The sequence below is a fragment of the Oncorhynchus nerka genome, unplaced genomic scaffold (genome assembly GCF_034236695.1).
Source record: "Oncorhynchus nerka isolate Pitt River unplaced genomic scaffold, Oner_Uvic_2.0 unplaced_scaffold_940, whole genome shotgun sequence".
Lineage (NCBI taxonomy): Eukaryota > Metazoa > Chordata > Actinopteri > Salmoniformes > Salmonidae > Oncorhynchus > Oncorhynchus nerka.
Window position 1 is genome coordinate 223,417 of NW_027040363.1, and position 20,170 is coordinate 243,586.

The following is a 20,170-nucleotide window of genomic DNA, read 5'->3' on the forward strand; positions in this document are numbered from 1 at the left end:
TACAGGACAGACCCCCCCTCACCCTCTATAACATACAGGACAGACCCCCCTCACCCTCTATAACATACAGGACAGACCCCCTCACCCTCTACAACATACAGGACAGACCCTCCTCCTCACCCTCTATAACATACAGGACAGACCCTCCTCCTCACCCTCTATAACATACAGGACAGACCCTCCTCCTCACCCTCTATAACATACAGGACAGACCCTCCTCCTCACCCTCTACAACATACAGGACAGACCCCCCCTCACCCTCTACAACATACAGGACAGACCCCGCCTCACCCTCTATAACATACAGGACAGACCCCCTCCTCACCCTCTACAACATACAGGACAGACCCCCGCCTCACCCTCTATAACATACAGGACAGACCCCCCTCACCCTCTATAACATACAGGACAGACCCTCCTCCTCACCCTCTACAACATACAGGACAGACCCCCTCACCCTCTATAACATACAGGACAGACCCTCCTCACCCTCTACAACATACAGGACAGACCCCCTCACCCTCTACAACATACAGGACAGACCCCCTCACCCTCTACAACATACAGGACAGACCCCCTCACCCTCTACAACATACAGGACAGACCCCTCCTCACCCTCTATAACATACAGGACAGACCCTCCTCACCCTCTATAACATACAGGACAGACCCTCCTCACCCTCTACAACATACAGGACAGACCCCCCTCACCCTCTATAACATACAGGACAGACCCCTCCTCACCCTCTATAACATACAGGACAGACCCTCCTCACCCTCTATAACATACAGGACAGACCCTCCTCACCCTCTATAACATACAGGACAGACCCTCCTCACCCTCTATAACATACAGGACAGACCCTCCTCACCCTCTACAACATACAGGACAGACCCCCCTCACCCTCTACAACATACAGGACAGACCCCGCCCTCACCCTCTACAACACACAGGACAGACCCCCCCTCACCCTCTACAACATACAGGACAGACCCCCTCACCCTCTATAACATACAGGACAGACCCGCCTCACCCTCTATAACATACAGGACAGACCCTCCTCACCCTCTATAACATACAGGACAGACCCTCCTCACCCACTACAACATACATGACAGACCCTCCTCCTCACCCTCTACAACATACAGGACAGACCCTCCTCCTCACCCTCTATAACATACAGGACAGACCCCGCCTCACCCTCTACAACATACAGGACAGACCCCCCTCACCCTCTATAACATACAGGACAGACCCCCCTCACCCTCTACAACATACAGGACAGACCCCCCTCACCCTCTATAACATACAGGACAGACCCCCCTCACCCTCTATAACATACAGGACAGACCCCCTCACCCTCTATAACATACAGGACAGACCCCCCTCACCCTCTACAACATACAGGACAGACCCCCCTCACCCTCTACAACATACAGGACAGACCCCCCCTCACCCTCTATAACATACAGGACAGACCCCCCCTCACCCTCTATAACATACAGGACAGACCCCCCTCACCCTCTACAACATACAGGACAGACCCTCCTCCTCACCCTCTATAACATACAGGACAGACCCCCCTTACCCTCTATAACATACAGGACAGACCCCCTCACCCTCTACAACATACAGGACAGACCCTCCTCCTCACCCTCTATAACATACAGGACAGACCCCCCTCACCCTCTATAACATACAGGACAGACCCCCTCACCCTCTACAACATACAGGACAGACCCTCCTCCTCACCCTCTATAACATACAGGACAGACCCCCCTCCTCACCCTCTACAACATACAGGACAGACCCTCCTCCTCACCCTCTATAACATACAGGACAGACCCCTCCTCACCCTCTATGACATACAGGACAGACCCCCTCACCCTCTACAACATACAGGACAGACCCCCTCACCCTCTACAACATACAGGACAGACCCCCCTCACCCTCTACAACATACAGGACAGACCCCCTCACCCTCTACAACATACAGGACAGACCCCCTCACCCTCTACAATATACAGGACAGACCCCCCCTCACCCTCTACAACATACAGGACAGACCCCCTCACCCTCTACAACATACAGGACAGACCCTCCTCATCACCCTCTATAACATACAGGACAGACCCCCCTCACCCTCTACAACATACAGGACAGACCCCCCTCACCCTCTACAACATACAGGACAGACCCCCCTCACCCTCTACAACATACAGGACAGACCCCCCCCCTCACCCTCTACAACATACAGGACAGACCCCCCTCACCCTCTACAACATACAGGACAGACCCCCCTCACCCTCTATAACATACAGGACAGACCCCTCCTCATCCTCTATAACATACAGGACAGACCCCCTCACCCTCTATAACATACAGGACAGACCCCCTCACCCTCTACAACATACAGGACAGACCCCCTCACCCTCTATAACATACAGGACAGACCCCCGCCTCACCCTCTATAACATACAGGACAGACCCCGCCTCACCCTCTACAACATACAGGACAGACCCCCGCCTCACCCTCTACAACATACAGGACAGACCCCCGCCTCACCCTCTACAACATACAGGACAGACCCCCCCTCACCCTCTATAACATACAGGACAGACCCCCGCCTCACCCTCTACAACATACAGGACAGACCCCCTCACCCTCTATAACATACAGGACAGACCCCCCCTCACCCTCTATAACATACAGGACAGACCCCCCTCACCCTCTACAACATACAGACAGACCCCCGCCTCACCCTCTATAACATACAGGACAGACCCCCGCCTCACCCTCTACAACATACAGGACAGACCCCCTCACCCTCTACAACATACAGGACAGACCCCCCTCACCCTCTACAACATACAGGACAGACCCTCCTCATCACCCTCTATAACATACAGGACAGACCCCCCTCACCCTCTACAACATACAGGACAGACCCCCTCACCCTCTACAACATACAGGACAGACCCTCCTCCTCACCCTCTACAACATACAGGACAGACCCCCCTCACCCTCTACAACATACAGGACAGACCCCCTCACCCTCTACAACATACATGACAGACCCTCCTCCTCACCCTCTATAACATACAGGACAGACCCCGCCTCACCCTCTATAACATACAGGACAGACCCTCCTCCTCACCCTCTACAACATACAGGACAGACCCTCCTCACCCTCTATAACATACAGGACAGACCCTCCTCCTCACCCTCTATAACATACAGGACAGACCCTCCTCCTCACCCTCTACAACATACAGGACAGACCCCCCCTCACCCTCTACAACATACAGGACAGACCCTCCTCCTCACCCTCTATAACATACAGGACAGACCCTCCTCCTCACCCTCTACAACATACAGGACAGACCCCCCTCACCCTCTATAACATACAGGACAGACCCTCCTCCTCACCCTCTATAACATACAGGACAGACCCCCCTCTCCCTCTACAACATACAGGACAGACCCCCCTCACCCTCTACAACATACAGGACAGACCCCCTCACCCTCTACAACATACAGGACAGACCCCCTCCCTCTACAACATACAGGACAGACCCCCTCACCCTCTACAACATACAGGACAGACCCCCTCACCCTCTATAACATACATGACAGACCCCCGCCTCACCCTCTATAACATACAGGACAGACCCCCGCCTCACCCTCTACAACATACAGGACAGACCCCCTCACCCTCTATAACATACAGGACAGACCCCCTCACCCTCTACAACATACAGGACAGACCCCCCTCACCCTCTACAACATACAGGACAGACCCTCCTCCTCACCCTCTACAACATACAGGACAGACCCCCTCACCCTCTACAACATACAGGACAGACCCCCCTCACCCTCTACAACATACAGGACAGACCCCCCTCACCCTCTACAACATACAGGACAGACCCCCTCCTCACCCTCTACAACATACAGGACAGACCCCCCGCCTCACCCTCTACAACATACAGGACAGACCCCGCCTCACCCTCTATAACATACAGGACAGACCCCCGCCTCACCCTCTATAACATACAGGACAGACCCCGCCTCACCCTCTACAACATACATGACAGACCCCGCCTCACCCCTCTATAACATACAGGACAGACCCCCCCTCACCCTCTACAACATACATGACAGACCCCCCCCTCACCCTCTATAACATACAGGACAGACCCTCCTCCTCACCCTCTACAACATACATGACAGACCCTCCTCCTCACCCTCTACAACATACAGGACAGACCCTCCTCCTCACCCTCTATAACATACAGGACAGACCCCCCCTCACCCTCTACAACATACAGGACAGACCCCCTCACCCTCTATAACATACATGACAGACCCCCGCCTCACCCTCTATAACATACAGGACAGACCCCCCTCACCCTCTACAACATACATGACAGACCCCGCCTCACCCTCTATAACATACAGGACAGACCCCCGCCTCACCCTCTACAACATACAGGACAGACCCCCCCTCACCCTCTACAACATACAGGACAGACCCCCCTCACCCTCTACAACATACAGGACAGACCCTCCCTCATCACCCTCTATAACATACAGGACAGACCCCCCCTCACCCTCTACAACATACAGGACAGACCCCCTCACCCTCTACAACATACAGGACAGACCCTCCTCCTCACCCTCTACAACATACAGGACAGACCCCCTCACCCTCTACAACATACAGGACAGACCCCCCTCACCCTCTACAACATACAGGACAGACCCTCCTCCTCACCCTCTATAACATACAGGACAGACCCCGCCTCACCCTCTATAACATACAGGACAGACCCTCCTCCTCACCCTCTACAACATACAGGACAGACCCCCTCACCCTCTACAACATACAGGACAGACCCCCTCCTCACCCTCTATAACATACAGGACAGACCCCCTCCTCACCCTCTACAACATACAGGACAGACCCCCCTCACCCTCTATAACATACAGGACAGACCCCTCCTCCTCACCCTCTATAACATACAGGACAGACCCCCCTCTCCCTCTACAACATACAGGACAGACCCCCCTCACCCTCTACAACATACAGGACAGACCCCCCTCACCCTCTACAACATACAGGACAGACCCCCTCACCCTCTATAACATACATGACAGACCCCCGCCTCACCCTCTATAACATACAGGACAGACCCCGCCTCACCCTCTACAACATACAGGACAGACCCCCCTCACCCTCTATAACATACAGGACAGACCCCCTCACCCTCTACAACATACAGGACAGACCCCCCTCACCCTCTACAACATACAGGACAGACCCTCCTCCTCACCCTCTACAACATACAGGACAGACCCCCCTCACCCTCTACAACATACAGGACAGACCCCCCCTCACCCTCTACAACATACAGGACAGACCCCCCTCCTCACCCTCTACAACATACAGGACAGACCCCCTCCTCACCCTCTACAACATACAGGACAGACCCCCCCCTCACCCTCTATAACATACAGGACAGACCCCCGCCTCACCCTCTATAACATACAGGACAGACCCCCGCCTCACCCTCTATAACATACAGGACAGACAGACCCCCGCCTCACCCTCTATAACATACAGGACAGACCCCCCTCACCCTCTACAACATACATGACAGACCCCCCTCACCCTCTATAACATACAGGACAGACCCTCCTCCTCACCCTCTACAACATACAGGACAGACCCTCCTCCTCACCCTCTACAACATACAGGACAGACCCTCCTCCTCACCCTCTATAACATACAGGACAGACCCCCCTCACCCTCTACAACATACAGGACAGACCCCCCTCACCCTCTATAACATACAGGACAGACCCCCCTCACCCTCTACAACATACAGGACAGACCCCCCTCACCCTCTATAACATACAGGACAGACCCCCTCCTCACCCTCTACAACATACAGGACAGACCCCCGCCTCACCCTCTATAACATACAGGACAGACCCCCTCACCCTCTATAACATACAGGACAGACCCCCCTCACCCTCTATAACATACAGGACAGACCCCCTCACCCTCTACAACATACAGGACAGACCCCCGCCTCACCCTCTATAACATACAGGACAGACCCCGCCTCACCCTCTATAACATACAGGACAGACCCCCGCCTCACCCTCTATAACATACAGGACAGACCCCCGCCTCACCCTCTATAACATACAGGACAGACCCCGCCTCACCCTCTATAACATACAGGACAGACCCCCGCCTCACCCTCTACAACATACATGACAGACCCCCGCCTCACCCTCTACAACATACAGGACAGACCCCCGCCTCACCCTCTATAACATACAGGACAGACCCCCGCCTCACCCTCTATAACATACAGGACAGACCCCCGCCTCACCCTCTATAACATACAGGACAGACCCCCGCCTCACCCTCTACAACATACATGACTGACCCCCCCTCACCCTCTATAACATACAGGACAGACCCCCCTCACCCTCTACAACATACATGACAGACCCCCGCCTCACCCTCTATAACATACAGGACAGACCCTCCTCCTCACCCTCTACAACATACATGACAGACCCTCCTCCTCACCCTCTACAACATACAGGACAGACCCTCCTCCTCACCCTCTATAACATACAGGACAGACCCCGCCTCACCCTCCCAGGACAGACCCCCCTCACCCTCTATAACATACAGGACAGACCCCCCTCACCCTCTACAACATACAGGACAGACCCCCCTCACCCTCTATAACATACAGGACAGACCCCCCTCACCCTCTATAACATACAGGACAGACCCCCCCTCACCCTCTACAACATACAGGACAGACCCCCCTCACCCTCTACAACATACAGGACAGACCCCCCCTCACCCTCTATACATACAGGACAGACCCCCCTCACCCTCTATAACATACAGGACAGACCCCCCTCACCCTCTACAACATACAGGACAGACCCCCTCCTCACCCTCTATAACATACAGGACAGACCCCCCTTACCCTCTATAACATACAGGACAGACCCCCCTCACCCTCTACAACATACAGGACAGACCCTCCTCCTCACCCTCTATAACATACAGGACAGACCCCCCTCACCCTCTATAACATACAGGACAGACCCCCTCACCCTCTACAACATAAAGGACAGACCCTCCTCCTCACCCTCTATAACATACAGGACAGACCCCCCTCCTCACCCTCTACAACATAGGACAGACCCCCCCCTCACCCTCTACAACATACAGGACAGACCCCCCTCACCCTCTACAACATACAGGACAGACCCCCCCTCACCCTCTACAACATACAGGACAGACCCCCCTCACCCTCTACAATATACAGGACAGACCCCCTCCTCATCCTCTATAACATACAGGACAGACCCCCGCCTCACCCTCTATAACATACATGACAGACCCCGCCTCACCCTCTATAACATACAGGACAGACCCCCGCCTCACCCTCTACAACATACAGGACAGACCCCGCCTCACCCTCTACAACATACAGGACAGACCCCCGCCTCACCCTCTATAACATACAGGACAGACCCCGCCTCACCCTCTACAACATACAGGACAGACCCCCCTCACCCTCTATAACATACATGACAGACCCCCGCCTCACCCTCTATAACATACAGGACAGACCCCCCTCACCCTCTACAACATACATGACAGACCCCCCCTCAACCTCTATAACATACAGGACAGACCCCCCCTCACCCTCTACAACATACAGGACAGACCCCCCTCACCCTCTACAACATACAGGACAGACCCCCCTCACCCTCTACAACATACAGGACAGACCCTCCTCATCACCTACCCTCTATAACATACAGGACATACCCCCCCCTCACCCTCTACAACATACAGGACAGACCCCCCTCACCCTCTACAACATACAGGACAGACCCTCCCTCACCCTCTACAACATACAGGACAGACCCCCTCACCCTCTACAACATACAGGACAGACCCCCCCTCACCCTCTACAACATACATGACAGACCCTCCTCCTCACCCTCTATAACATACAGGACAGACCCCCCTCACCCTCTATAACATACAGGACAGACCCTCCTCCTCACCCTCTACAACATACAGGACAGACCCCCCTCACCCTCTACAACATACAGGACAGACCCTCCTCCTCACCCTCTATAACATACAGGACAGACCCTCCTCCTCACCCTCTACAACATACAGGACAGACCCCCCTCACCCTCTATAACATACAGGACAGACCCCTCCTCCTCACCCTCTATAACATACAGGACAGACCCCCTCTCCCTCTACAACATACAGGACAGACCCCCTCACCCTCTACAACATACAGGACAGACCCCCTCACCCTCTACAACATACAGGACAGACCCCCTCACCCTCTATAACATACATGACAGACCCCGCCTCACCCTCTATAACATACAGGACAGACCCCGCCTCACCCTCTATAACATACAGGACAGACCCCCGCCTCACCCTCTATAACATACAGGACAGACCCCCCCGCCTCACCCTCTACAACATACAGGACAGACCCCCGCCTCACCCTCTACAACATACAGGACAGACCCCGCCTCACCCTCTATAACATACAGGACAGACCCCCGCCTCACCCTCTACAACATACAGGACAGACCCCCCTCACCCTCTATAACATACATGACAGACCCCGCCTCACCCTCTATAACATACAGGACAGACCCCCTCACCCTCTACAACATACATGACAGACCCCGCCTCAACCTCTATAACATACAGGACAGACCCCGCCTCACCCTCTACAACATACAGGACAGACCCCCTCACCCTCTACAACATACAGGACAGACCCCCCTCACCCTCTACAACATACAGGACAGACCCTCCTCATCACCCTCTATAACATACAGGACAGACCCCCCTCACCCTCTACAACATACAGGACAGACCCCCCTCACCCTCTACAACATACAGGACAGACCCTCCTCCTCACCCTCTACAACATACAGGACAGACCCCCCTCACCTCTACAACATACAGGACAGACCCCCTCACCCTCTACAACATACATGACAGACCCTCCTCCTCACCCTCTATAACATACAGGACAGACCCCCTCACCCTCTATAACATACAGGACAGACCCTCCTCCTCACCCTCTACAACATACAGGACAGACCCCCTCACCCTCTACAACATACAGGACAGACCCTCCTCCTCACCCTCTATAACATACAGGACAGACCCTCCTCCTCACCCTCTACAACATACAGGACAGACCCCCTCACCCTCTATAACATACAGGACAGACCCTCCTCCTCACCCTCTATAACATACAGGACAGACCCCCCCTCTCCCTCTACAACATACAGGACAGACCCCCTCACCCTCTACAACATACAGGACAGACCCCCTCACCCTCTACAACATACAGGACAGACCCCCCCTCACCCTCTACAACATACAGGACAGACCCTCCTCCTCACCCTCTACAACATACAGGACAGACCCCCTCACCCTCTACAACATACAGGACAGACCCCCTCACCCTCTACAACATACAGGACAGACCCCCTCACCCTCTACAACATACAGGACAGACCCCCCCTCACCCTCTACAACATACAGGACAGACCCCCTCACCCTCTACAACATACAGGACAGACCCCCCTCACCCTCTACAACATACAGGACAGACCCTCCTCCTCACCCTCTACAACATACAGGACAGACCCCCCTCACCCTCTACAACATACAGGACAGACCCCCCTCACCCTCTACAACATACAGGACAGACCCCTCCTCACCCTCTATAACATACAGGACAGACCCCTCCTCACCCTGTATAACATACAGGACAGACCCTCCTCCTCACCCTCTATAACATACAGGACAGACCCCCCCTCACCCTCTATAACATACAGGACAGACCCCTCCTCCTCACCCTCTATAACATACAGGACAGACCCTCCTCCTCACCCTCTATAACATACAGGACAGACCCTCCTCCTCACCCTCTATAACATACAGGTCAGACCCCCCCTCACCCTCTATAACATACAGGACAGACCCCTCCTCCTCACCCTCTATAACATACAGGACAGACCCTCCTCCTCACCCTCTATAACATACAGGACAGACCCTCCTCCTCACCCTCTATAACATACAGGACAGACCCCCTCACCCTCTACAACATACAGGACAGACCCCCTCACCCTCTACAACATACAGGACAGACCCCCCTCACCCTCTACAACATACAGGACAGACCCCCTCACCCTCTACAACATACAGGACAGACCCTCCTCACCCTCTACAACATACAGGACAGACCCCCTCACCCTCTACAACATACAGGACAGACCCCCCTCACCCTCTACAACATACAGGACAGACCCCCTCACCCTCTACAACATACAGGACAGACCCCCTCACCCTCTACAACATACAGGACAGACCCTCCTCACCCTCTACAACATACAGGACAGACCCCCGCCTCACCCTCTATAACATACAGGACAGACCCTCCTCCTCACCCTCTACAACATACAGGACAGACCCCCGCCTCACCCTCTATAACATACAGGACAGACCCTCCTCCTCACCCTCTACAACATACAGGACAGACCCCCCTCACCCTCTACAACATACAGGACAGACCCCCCCTCACCCTCTATAACATACAGGACAGACCCTCCTCCTCACCCTCTATAACATACAGGACAGACCCCCCTCACCCTCTATAACATACAGGACAGACCCCTCCTCACCCTGTATAACATACAGGACAGACCCTCCTCCTCACCCTCTACAACATACAGGACAGACCCTCCCTCCTCACCCTCTATAACATACAGGACAGACCCTCCTCCTCACCCTCTATAACATACAGGACAGACCCTCCTCCTCACCCTCTATAACATACAGGACAGACCCCCCTCACCCTCTATAACATACAGGACAGACCCAGCCTCACCCTCTACAACATACAGGACAGACCCCCTCACCCTCTACAACATACAGGACAGACCCCCCCTCACCCTCTACAACATACAGGACAGACCCTCCTCATCACCCTCTATAACATACAGGACAGACCCCCCCTCACCCTCTACAATAGGACAGACCCCCCCTCACCCTCTACAACATACAGGACAGACCCTCCTCCTCACCCTCTACAACATACAGGACAGACCCCCCCCTCACCCTCTATAACATACATGACAGACCCCCCTCACCCTCTATAACATACAGGACAGACCCCGCCTCACCCTCTATAACATACATGACAGACCCCCGCCTCACCCTCTATAACATACAGGACAGACCCCCGCCTCACCCTCTACAACATACAGGACAGACCCCGCCTCACCCTCTACAACATACAGGACAGACCCCGCCTCACCCTCTATAACATACAGGACAGACCCCGCCTCACCCTCTACAACATACAGGACAGACCCCCCTCACCCTCTATAACATACATGACAGACCCCCGCCTCACCCTCTATAACATACAGGACAGACCCCCCCTCACCCTCTACAACATACATGACAGACCCCGCCTCAACCTCTATAACATACAGGACAGACCCCGCCTCACCCTCTACAACATACAGGACAGACCCCCTCACCCTCTACAACATACAGGACAGACCCCCCTCACCCTCTACAACATACAGGACAGACCCTCCTCATCACCCTCTATAACATACAGGACAGACCCCCCCTCACCCTCTACAACATACAGGACAGACCCCCTCACCCTCTACAACATACAGGACAGACCCTCCTCCTCACCCTCTACAACATACAGGACAGACCCCCCCTCACCCTCTACAACATACAGGACAGACCCCCCCCTCACCCTCTACAACATACATGACAGACCCTCCTCCTCACCCTCTATAACATACAGGACAGACCCCCTCACCCTCTATAACATACAGGACAGACCCTCCTCCTCACCCTCTACAACATACAGGACAGACCCCCTCACCCTCTACAACATACAGGACAGACCCTCCTCCTCACCCTCTATAACATACAGGACAGACCCTCCTCCTCACCCTCTACAACATACAGGACAGACCCCCCTCACCCTCTATAACATACAGGACAGACCCCTCCTCCTCACCCTCTATAACATACAGGACAGACCCCCTCTCCCTCTACAACATACAGGACAGACCCCCTCACCCTCTACAACATACAGGACAGACCCCCCTCACCCTCTACAACATACAGGACAGACCCCCCTCACCCTCTATAACATACAGGACAGACCCCCGCCTCACCCTCTACAACATACAGGACAGACCCCCTCACCCTCTACAACATACAGGACAGACCCCCCTCACCCTCTACAACATACAGGACAGACCCTCCTCCTCACCCTCTACAACATACAGGACAGACCCCCCTCACCCTCTACAACATACAGGACAGACCCCCCTCACCCTCTACAACATACAGGACAGACCCCCCCTCACCCTCTACAACATACAGGACAGACCCCCCTCACCCTCTACAACATACAGGACAGACCCCCCTCACCCTCTACAACATACAGGACAGACCCCCCTCACCCTCTACAACATACAGGACAGACCCTCCTCCTCACCCTCTACAACATACAGGACAGACCCCCTCACCCTCTACAACATACAGGACAGACCCCCCTCACCCTCTACAACATACAGGACAGACCCTCCTCACCCTCTATAACATACAGGACAGACCCCTCCTCACCCTGTATAACATACAGGACAGACCCTCCTCCTCACCCTCTATAACATACAGGACAGACCCCCTCACCCTCTATAACATACAGGACAGACCCCTCCTCCTCACCCTCTATAACATACAGGACAGACCCTCCTCCTCACCCTCTATAACATACAGGACAGACCCTCCTCCTCACCCTCTATAACATACAGGACAGACCCCCCTCACCCTCTATAACATACAGGACAGACCCTCCTCCTCACCCTCTATAACATACAGGACAGACCCTCCTCCTCACCCTCTATAACATACAGGACAGACCCTCCTCCTCACCCTCTATAACATACAGGACAGACCCCCTCACCCTCTACAACATACAGGACAGACCCCCCTCACCCTCTACAACATACAGGACAGACCCCCCCTCACCCTCTACAACATACAGGACAGACCCCCCTCACCCTCTACAACATACAGGACAGACCCTCCTCACCCTCTACAACATACAGGACAGACCCCCTCACCCTCTACAACATACAGGACAGACCCCCTCACCCTCTACAACATACAGGACAGACCCCCCCCTCACCCTCTACAACATACAGGACAGACCCCCCTCACCCTCTACAACATACAGGACAGACCCTCCTCACCCTCTACAACATACAGGACAGACCCCCTCCTCACCCTCTATAACATACAGGACAGACCCTCCTCCTCACCCTCTACAACATACAGGACAGACCCCCCTCACCCTCTACAACATACAGGACAGACCCCCTCACCCTCTATAACATACAGGACAGACCCTCCTCCTCACCCTCTATAACATACAGGACAGACCCCCCTCACCCTCTATAACATACAGGACAGACCCTCCTCACCCTGTATAACATACAGGACAGACCCTCCTCCTCACCCTCTACAACATACAGGACAGACCCTCCTCCTCACCCTCTATAACATACAGGACAGACCCTCCTCCTCACCCTCTACAACATACAGGACAGACCCCCTCACCCTCTACAACATACAGGACAGACCCCCTCACCCTCTACAACATACAGGACAGACCCCCCTCACCCTCTACAACATACAGGACAGACCCTCCTCACCCTCTACAACATACAGGACAGACCCCCTCACCCTCTACAACATACAGGACAGACCCCCTCACCCTCTACAACATACAGGACAGACCCCCCCTCACCCTCTACAACATACAGGACAGACCCCCCTCACCCTCTACAACATACAGGACAGACCCTCCTCACCCTCTACAACATACAGGACAGACCCCGCCTCACCCTCTATAACATACAGGACAGACCCTCCTCCTCACCCTCTACAACATACAGGACAGACCCCCTCACCCTCTACAACATACAGGACAGACCCCCTCACCCTCTATAACATACAGGACAGACCCTCCTCCTCACCCTCTATAACATACAGGACAGACCCCCTCACCCTCTATAACATACAGGACAGACCCCTCCTCACCCTGTATAACATACAGGACAGACCCTCCTCCTCACCCTCTACAACATACAGGACAGACCCTCCTCCTCACCCTCTATAACATACAGGACAGACCCTCCTCCTCACCCTCTATAACATACAGGACAGACCCTCCTCCTCACCCCTATAACATACAGGACAGACCCCCTCACCCTCTATAACATACAGGACAGACCCCCCTCACCCTCTATAACATACAGGACAGACCCCCTCCTCACCCTGTATAACATACAGGACAGACCCTCCTCCTCACCCTCTACAACATACAGGACAGACCCCCCCCCTCACCCTCTACAACATACAGGACAGACCCTCCTCCTCACCCTCTATAACATACAGGACAGACCCTCCTCCTCACCCTCTATAACATACAGGACAGACCCTCCTCCTCACCCTCTATAACATACAGGACAGACCCCCCTCACCCTCTATAACATACAGGACAGACCCCCCCCTCACCCTCTATAACATACAGGACAGACCCTCCTCCTCACCCTCTATAACATACAGGACAGACCCTCCTCCTCACCCTCTATAACATACAGGACAGACCCCCTCACCCTCTACAACATACAGGACAGACCCCCCTCACCCTCTATAACATACAGGACAGACCCTCCTCCTCACCCTCTATAACATACAGGACAGACCCTCCTCCTCACCCTCTATAACATACAGGACAGACCCCCTCCCTCACCCTCTATAACATACAGGACAGACCCCCTCACCCTCTACAACATACAGGACAGACCCCCTCACCCTCTATAACATACAGGACAGACCCCCTCACCCTCTATAACATACAGGACAGACCCTCCTCCTCACCCTCTATAACATACAGGACAGACCCTCCTCACCCTCTACAACATACAGGACAGACCCCCTCACCCTCTATAACATACAGGACAGACCCTCCTCACCCTCTATAACATACAGGACAGACCCCCCTCACCCTCTATAACATACAGGACAGACCCTCCTCCTCACCCTCTATAACATACAGGACAGACCCTCCTCACCCTCTACAACATACAGGACAGACCCCCCCTCACCCTCTATAACATACAGGACAGACCCTCCTCACCCTCTACAACATACAGGACAGACCCTCCTCACCCTCTACAACATACAGGACAGACCCTCCTCCTCACCCTCTATAACATACAGGACAGACCCCTCCTCACCCTCTATAACATACAGGACAGACCCTCCTCACCCTCTACAACATACAGGTCAGACCCCTCCTCACCCTCTATAACATATAACACTGCAGGTAAATAGTACACATACGACTGATTGGTTGATTTAACTCACAATCTCTCTCTCCCCCCAGCCTCCCCTCGTAGCCCCTCACCCCAGGCTACTGCCCACCTGAATGGCCACAGTAGTCAGGAGACAGTGGGCGTGTCTGCAGGTCGGAGGGGGCGGAGACCCAGAGCAGTGACCCCTGAACCCAGTCCTAGCCCTGCCCCCAAGGGTCGCCCTCCCGGCAGGAAGAGAGGCAGGAAGTCCAAACAGGAACTAGAGGCCATGAGGAGGGGCCTCCGGCGAAGCTCCACCCCAGAGGACAAGCTCAACCAATCCACAGGCGACGAGGGCGGGACTTCCTCTGCCCAGGAAGCGTCTGTGCTGTCGGGGGCCGGACTTCCAGGAACGCCACGGCGCCGCGGTAGGCCAAGACTGGTCAGGACAGAGATAGCCCCTCCCCCTTCCAGCCCCGACCCCTCCCCTTCCCCTTTGAGGAGGAGCAGCCGGCGAATCAACGACGAGATGACTCCCCCTGCCCAGTCTCTGCAACAATCACAGCGCGTGAGGGCATCGCCACAGGACGAAAACGACGATGAAGAGGAGGAGGCGGAACAGGAAGGGGAGGGGTCAGCGGGATCGATGCGTACGCGTAACCGGGGGCGACGGACGGCATACTACACGGAGGAGGACTCAGAGGAGGAGGAGCAGAGACAACTCCTGGTTGAAGACTCCTCCCTCACCTTCGGCACTTCCTCCAAGGGGCGTGTCCGCAAGCTCACAGACAAGGCCAAGGCCAACCTCATCGGCTGGTAACCATGACAACCAACCGCACCGCCATTATTATGGGATGTTTACCATGACAACCACACCCTGGTAACCACGACAACCATGCATTTACTTTGGGCTGGTAACAAAGACAACCCCCCACTTCCAGACCAGAGAAGAAGATTGGTTCGTCTGACTACGCCATGTTGTAGAGCAGGCTGCTCCTGGTGTGTCCCCGTCCCTGTGTCCATACTCTCCCCTCCACACCGTAGACCAGCCTGAAGGTCCTCTCTCATTGGTCCTTGGATGACTCTCCCACAAACACCTAGTCTCCTGTGGGGTTTGACTCCGTCTTCTGAACAGACAACCTCATGACCATGGACACACACACATACAGACGCTGTAAAAGCTTCCTGTGTCTCCTTATGTGGTCAACAGGACCGTAGACTGACTCTGCTCTCTGACTGTCCCTCTGACCGTCTCTCTGACTGTCTCTCTGACCGTCTCTCTGACTGTCCCTCTGACTGTCTCTCTGACTGTCTCTCTGCTTGTTCTCACTGACTGTCTCTCTCTGTCTCTCTGACTGTCTCTCTGAGCGTCTCTCGGACTGTCTCTCTGAGCGTCTCTCTGACTGTCTCTCTGCTTGTTCTCTCTGACTGTCTCTCTGACTGTCTCTGACTGTCTCTGACTGTCCCTCTGACTGTCTCTCTGACTGTCTCTCTGACTGTCTCTCTGAGCGTCTCTCTGACTGTCTCTCTGACTGTCTCTCTGACTGTCTCTCTGAGCGTCTCTCTGACTGTCTCTCTGACTGTCTCTCTGCTTGTTCTCTCTGACTGTCTCTCTGCTTGTTCTCTCTGACAGTTCTCTCTGGCCGTCTCAATGTGTGTTCATGTTTGCATGTGTGTGTGCACAACACCAAATGGGTAGGGAGTGTGCACAACACCAAATGGGTAGGGAGTGTGCACAACACCAAATGGGTAGGGAGTGTGCACAACACCAAATGGGTAGCGAGTGTGTATCATAGTGAGTTGTGTGGTGGTTCTATCCAGAGAGAGAGAGAGAGAGGATTGGAGGTTGTGTCTGTATGTAAGACAGTCCTCATCATTAGCAATACCTGGTGCCTTTCTGTGGGGTTTACCTGTGTGTGGGTGGGTGGGTTGGTGTGTGTGTGTGTGTGTGTGAGAGAGAGAGATGTGTGTAGTTTAGTGTACAAACAGCTTGATGGAAGTTGATATCAGAGTGTATTCTTGATAAGAGACGTTGTCATCTGTCTGTACTATAGGCCAGATATTGTTGTTCAGTTGAAGATTCAGAGGTTAGCCTGGTCTCGGATTGGTTTGGGCTATCCCGTCATCTCCTTGGTATGACTGAGAGGCAAGGAGTGGCATGATGACACAAACAGACTGGTACCCAGGCTATATGTCTTTAACCCTGTTGTCCAGTTAGCAGAGGGACTAGACACCTGTCTGTTTGTAAGGTGATCACATCCTACCGAAGGCTGTGGCGGGCATGGTGTTTCGTCCACCGGTTATTGTCATGGAAAAAGACTGTCGGTCTCATGATAATTAACCGTTAATTAGCATAAATACATTTAGCATCTCCTCCGAACAAGCCGCTGATTCGCCTTCGGGACATCTACATTTAAAAGTCTAATAAATAAATGTAATATACACCATCACAATAAAGCCATTATTTATTTTAATTCTATAGAAACATTGTTCATTTATCAGACTAGATACTGTATGTTATCTGACTATAGGCTTGTTCATTTATCAGACTAGATACTGTATGTTATCAGACTATAGACTATAGGCTTGTTCATTTATCAGACTAGATACTGGATGTTATCAGACTATAGACTATAGGCTTGTTCATTTATCAGACTAGATACTGTATGTTATCTGGCTATAGACTGTAGGCTTGTTCATTTATCAGACTAGATACTGTATGTTATCTGGCTATAGACTATAGGCTTGTTCATTTATCAGACTAGATACTGTATGTTATCTGGCTATAGGCTGTAGGCTTGTTCATTTATCAGACTAGATACTGTATGTTATCAGACTATAGACTATAGGCTTGTTCATTTATCAGACTAGATACTGTATGTTATCTGGCTATAGACTGTAGGCTTGTTCATTTATCAGACTAGATACTGTATGTTAACTGGCTATAGGCTGTAGGCTTGTTCATTTATCAGACTAGATACTGTATGTTATCTGGCTATAGACTGTAGGCTTGTTCATTTATCAGACTAGATACTGTATGTTATCAGACTATAGACTGTAGGCTTGTTCATTTATCAGACTAGATACTGGATGTTATCAGACTATAGACTGTAGGCTTGTTCATTTATCAGACTAGATACTGGATGTTATCAGACTATAGACTATAGACTTGTTCATTTATCTGACAAGATGTGCTCATAAGTCCCATGTAAGATGATTTGAAACAGGTCCGATACACTAGAGTGAGAGTTATTTGGCAACTTTAGTTAGCCTCAGGCTGCACACGCTGTTCTCTCATCAAGTGATCATATTTTCACATCAGACTATTCTCAATTTAATACTGTCTTTACTAATATGAAAAATGAGTTGAGATTTAGAATGGCCCATTATGAAACGGGCAGGAACAGGAAACACATGTCATCTGTACGCACTGGAATAGTGAATGGAGGTCGAGCTCTTTCCCACCAGTCCACTGGAATAGCGAATGGAGGTCGAGCTCTTTCCCACCAGTCCACTGGAATAGCGAGGTCGAGCTCTTTCCCACCAGTCCACTGGAATAGCGAATGGAGGTCGAGCTCTTTCCCACCAGTCCACTGGAATAGCGAATGGAGGTCGAGCTCTTTCCCACCAGTCCACTGGAATAGCGAATGGAGGTCGAGCTCTTTCCCACCAGTCCACTGGAATAGCGAATGGAGGTCGAGCTCTTTCCCACCAGTCCACTGGAATAGCGAATGGAGGTCGAGCTCTTTCCCACCAGTCCACTGGAATAGCGAATGGAGGTCGAGCTCTTTCCCACCAGTCCACTGGAATAGCGAATGGAGGTCGAGCTCTTTCCCACCAGTCCACTGGAATAGCGAATGGAGGTCGAGCTCTTTCCCACCAGTCCACTGGAATAGTGAATGGAGGTCGAGCGCTTTCCCACCAGTCCACTGGAATAGCGAATGGAGGTCGAGCTCTTTCCCACCAGTCCACTGGAATAGCGAATGGAGGTCGAGCGCTTTCCCACCAGTCCACTGGAATAGTGAATGGAGGTCGAGCTCTTTCCCACCAGTCCACTGGAATAGCGAGGTCGAGCTCTTTCCCACCAGTCCACTGGAATAGTGAATGGAGGTCGAGCTCTTTCCCACCAGTCCACTGGAATAGCGAATGGAGGTCGAGCTCTTTCCCACCAGTCCACTGGAATAGTGAATGGAGGTCGAGCTCTTTCCCACCAGTCCACTGGAATAGCGAATGGAGGTCGAGCTCTTTCCCACCAGTCCACTGGAATAGCGAATGGAGGTCGAGCTCTTTCCCACCAGTCCACTGGAATAGCGAATGGAGGTCGAGCTCTTTCCCACCAGTCCACTGGAATAGCGAATGGAGGTCGAGCTCTTTCCCACCAGTCCACTGGAATAGCGAATGGAGGTCGAGCTCTTTCCCACCAGTCCACTGGAATAGCGAATGGAGGTCGAGCTCTTTCCCACCAGTCCACTGGAATAGCGAATGGAGGTCGAGCTCTTTCCCACCAGTCCACTGGAATAGTGAATGGAGGTCGAGCTCTTTCCCACCAGTCCACTGGAATAGCGAATGGAGGTCGAGCTCTTTCCCACCAGTCCACTGGAATAGCGAATGGAGGTCGAGCTCTTTCCCACCAGTCCACTGGAATAGTGAATGGAGGTCGA

The 20,170-nt window shown here is 53.1% G+C and overlaps 1 protein-coding gene across 1 annotated transcript in view; it reads left to right on the top strand.

Annotated features, from left to right (window-relative positions):
• phip (pleckstrin homology domain interacting protein) overlaps window positions 1-17,983 on the top strand; it is a 171,078-nt gene extending 153,095 nt beyond the window's left edge. The window contains exon 40 of the mRNA XM_065016614.1: window positions 15,602-17,983. Coding sequence (XP_064872686.1) covers window positions 15,602-16,329 — 728 coding nt within the window. The 3' untranslated portion in view covers window positions 16,330-17,983. The remainder of the gene's footprint in view (window positions 1-15,601) is intronic.
• Window positions 17,984-20,170: the final 2,187 nt, after the last annotated feature.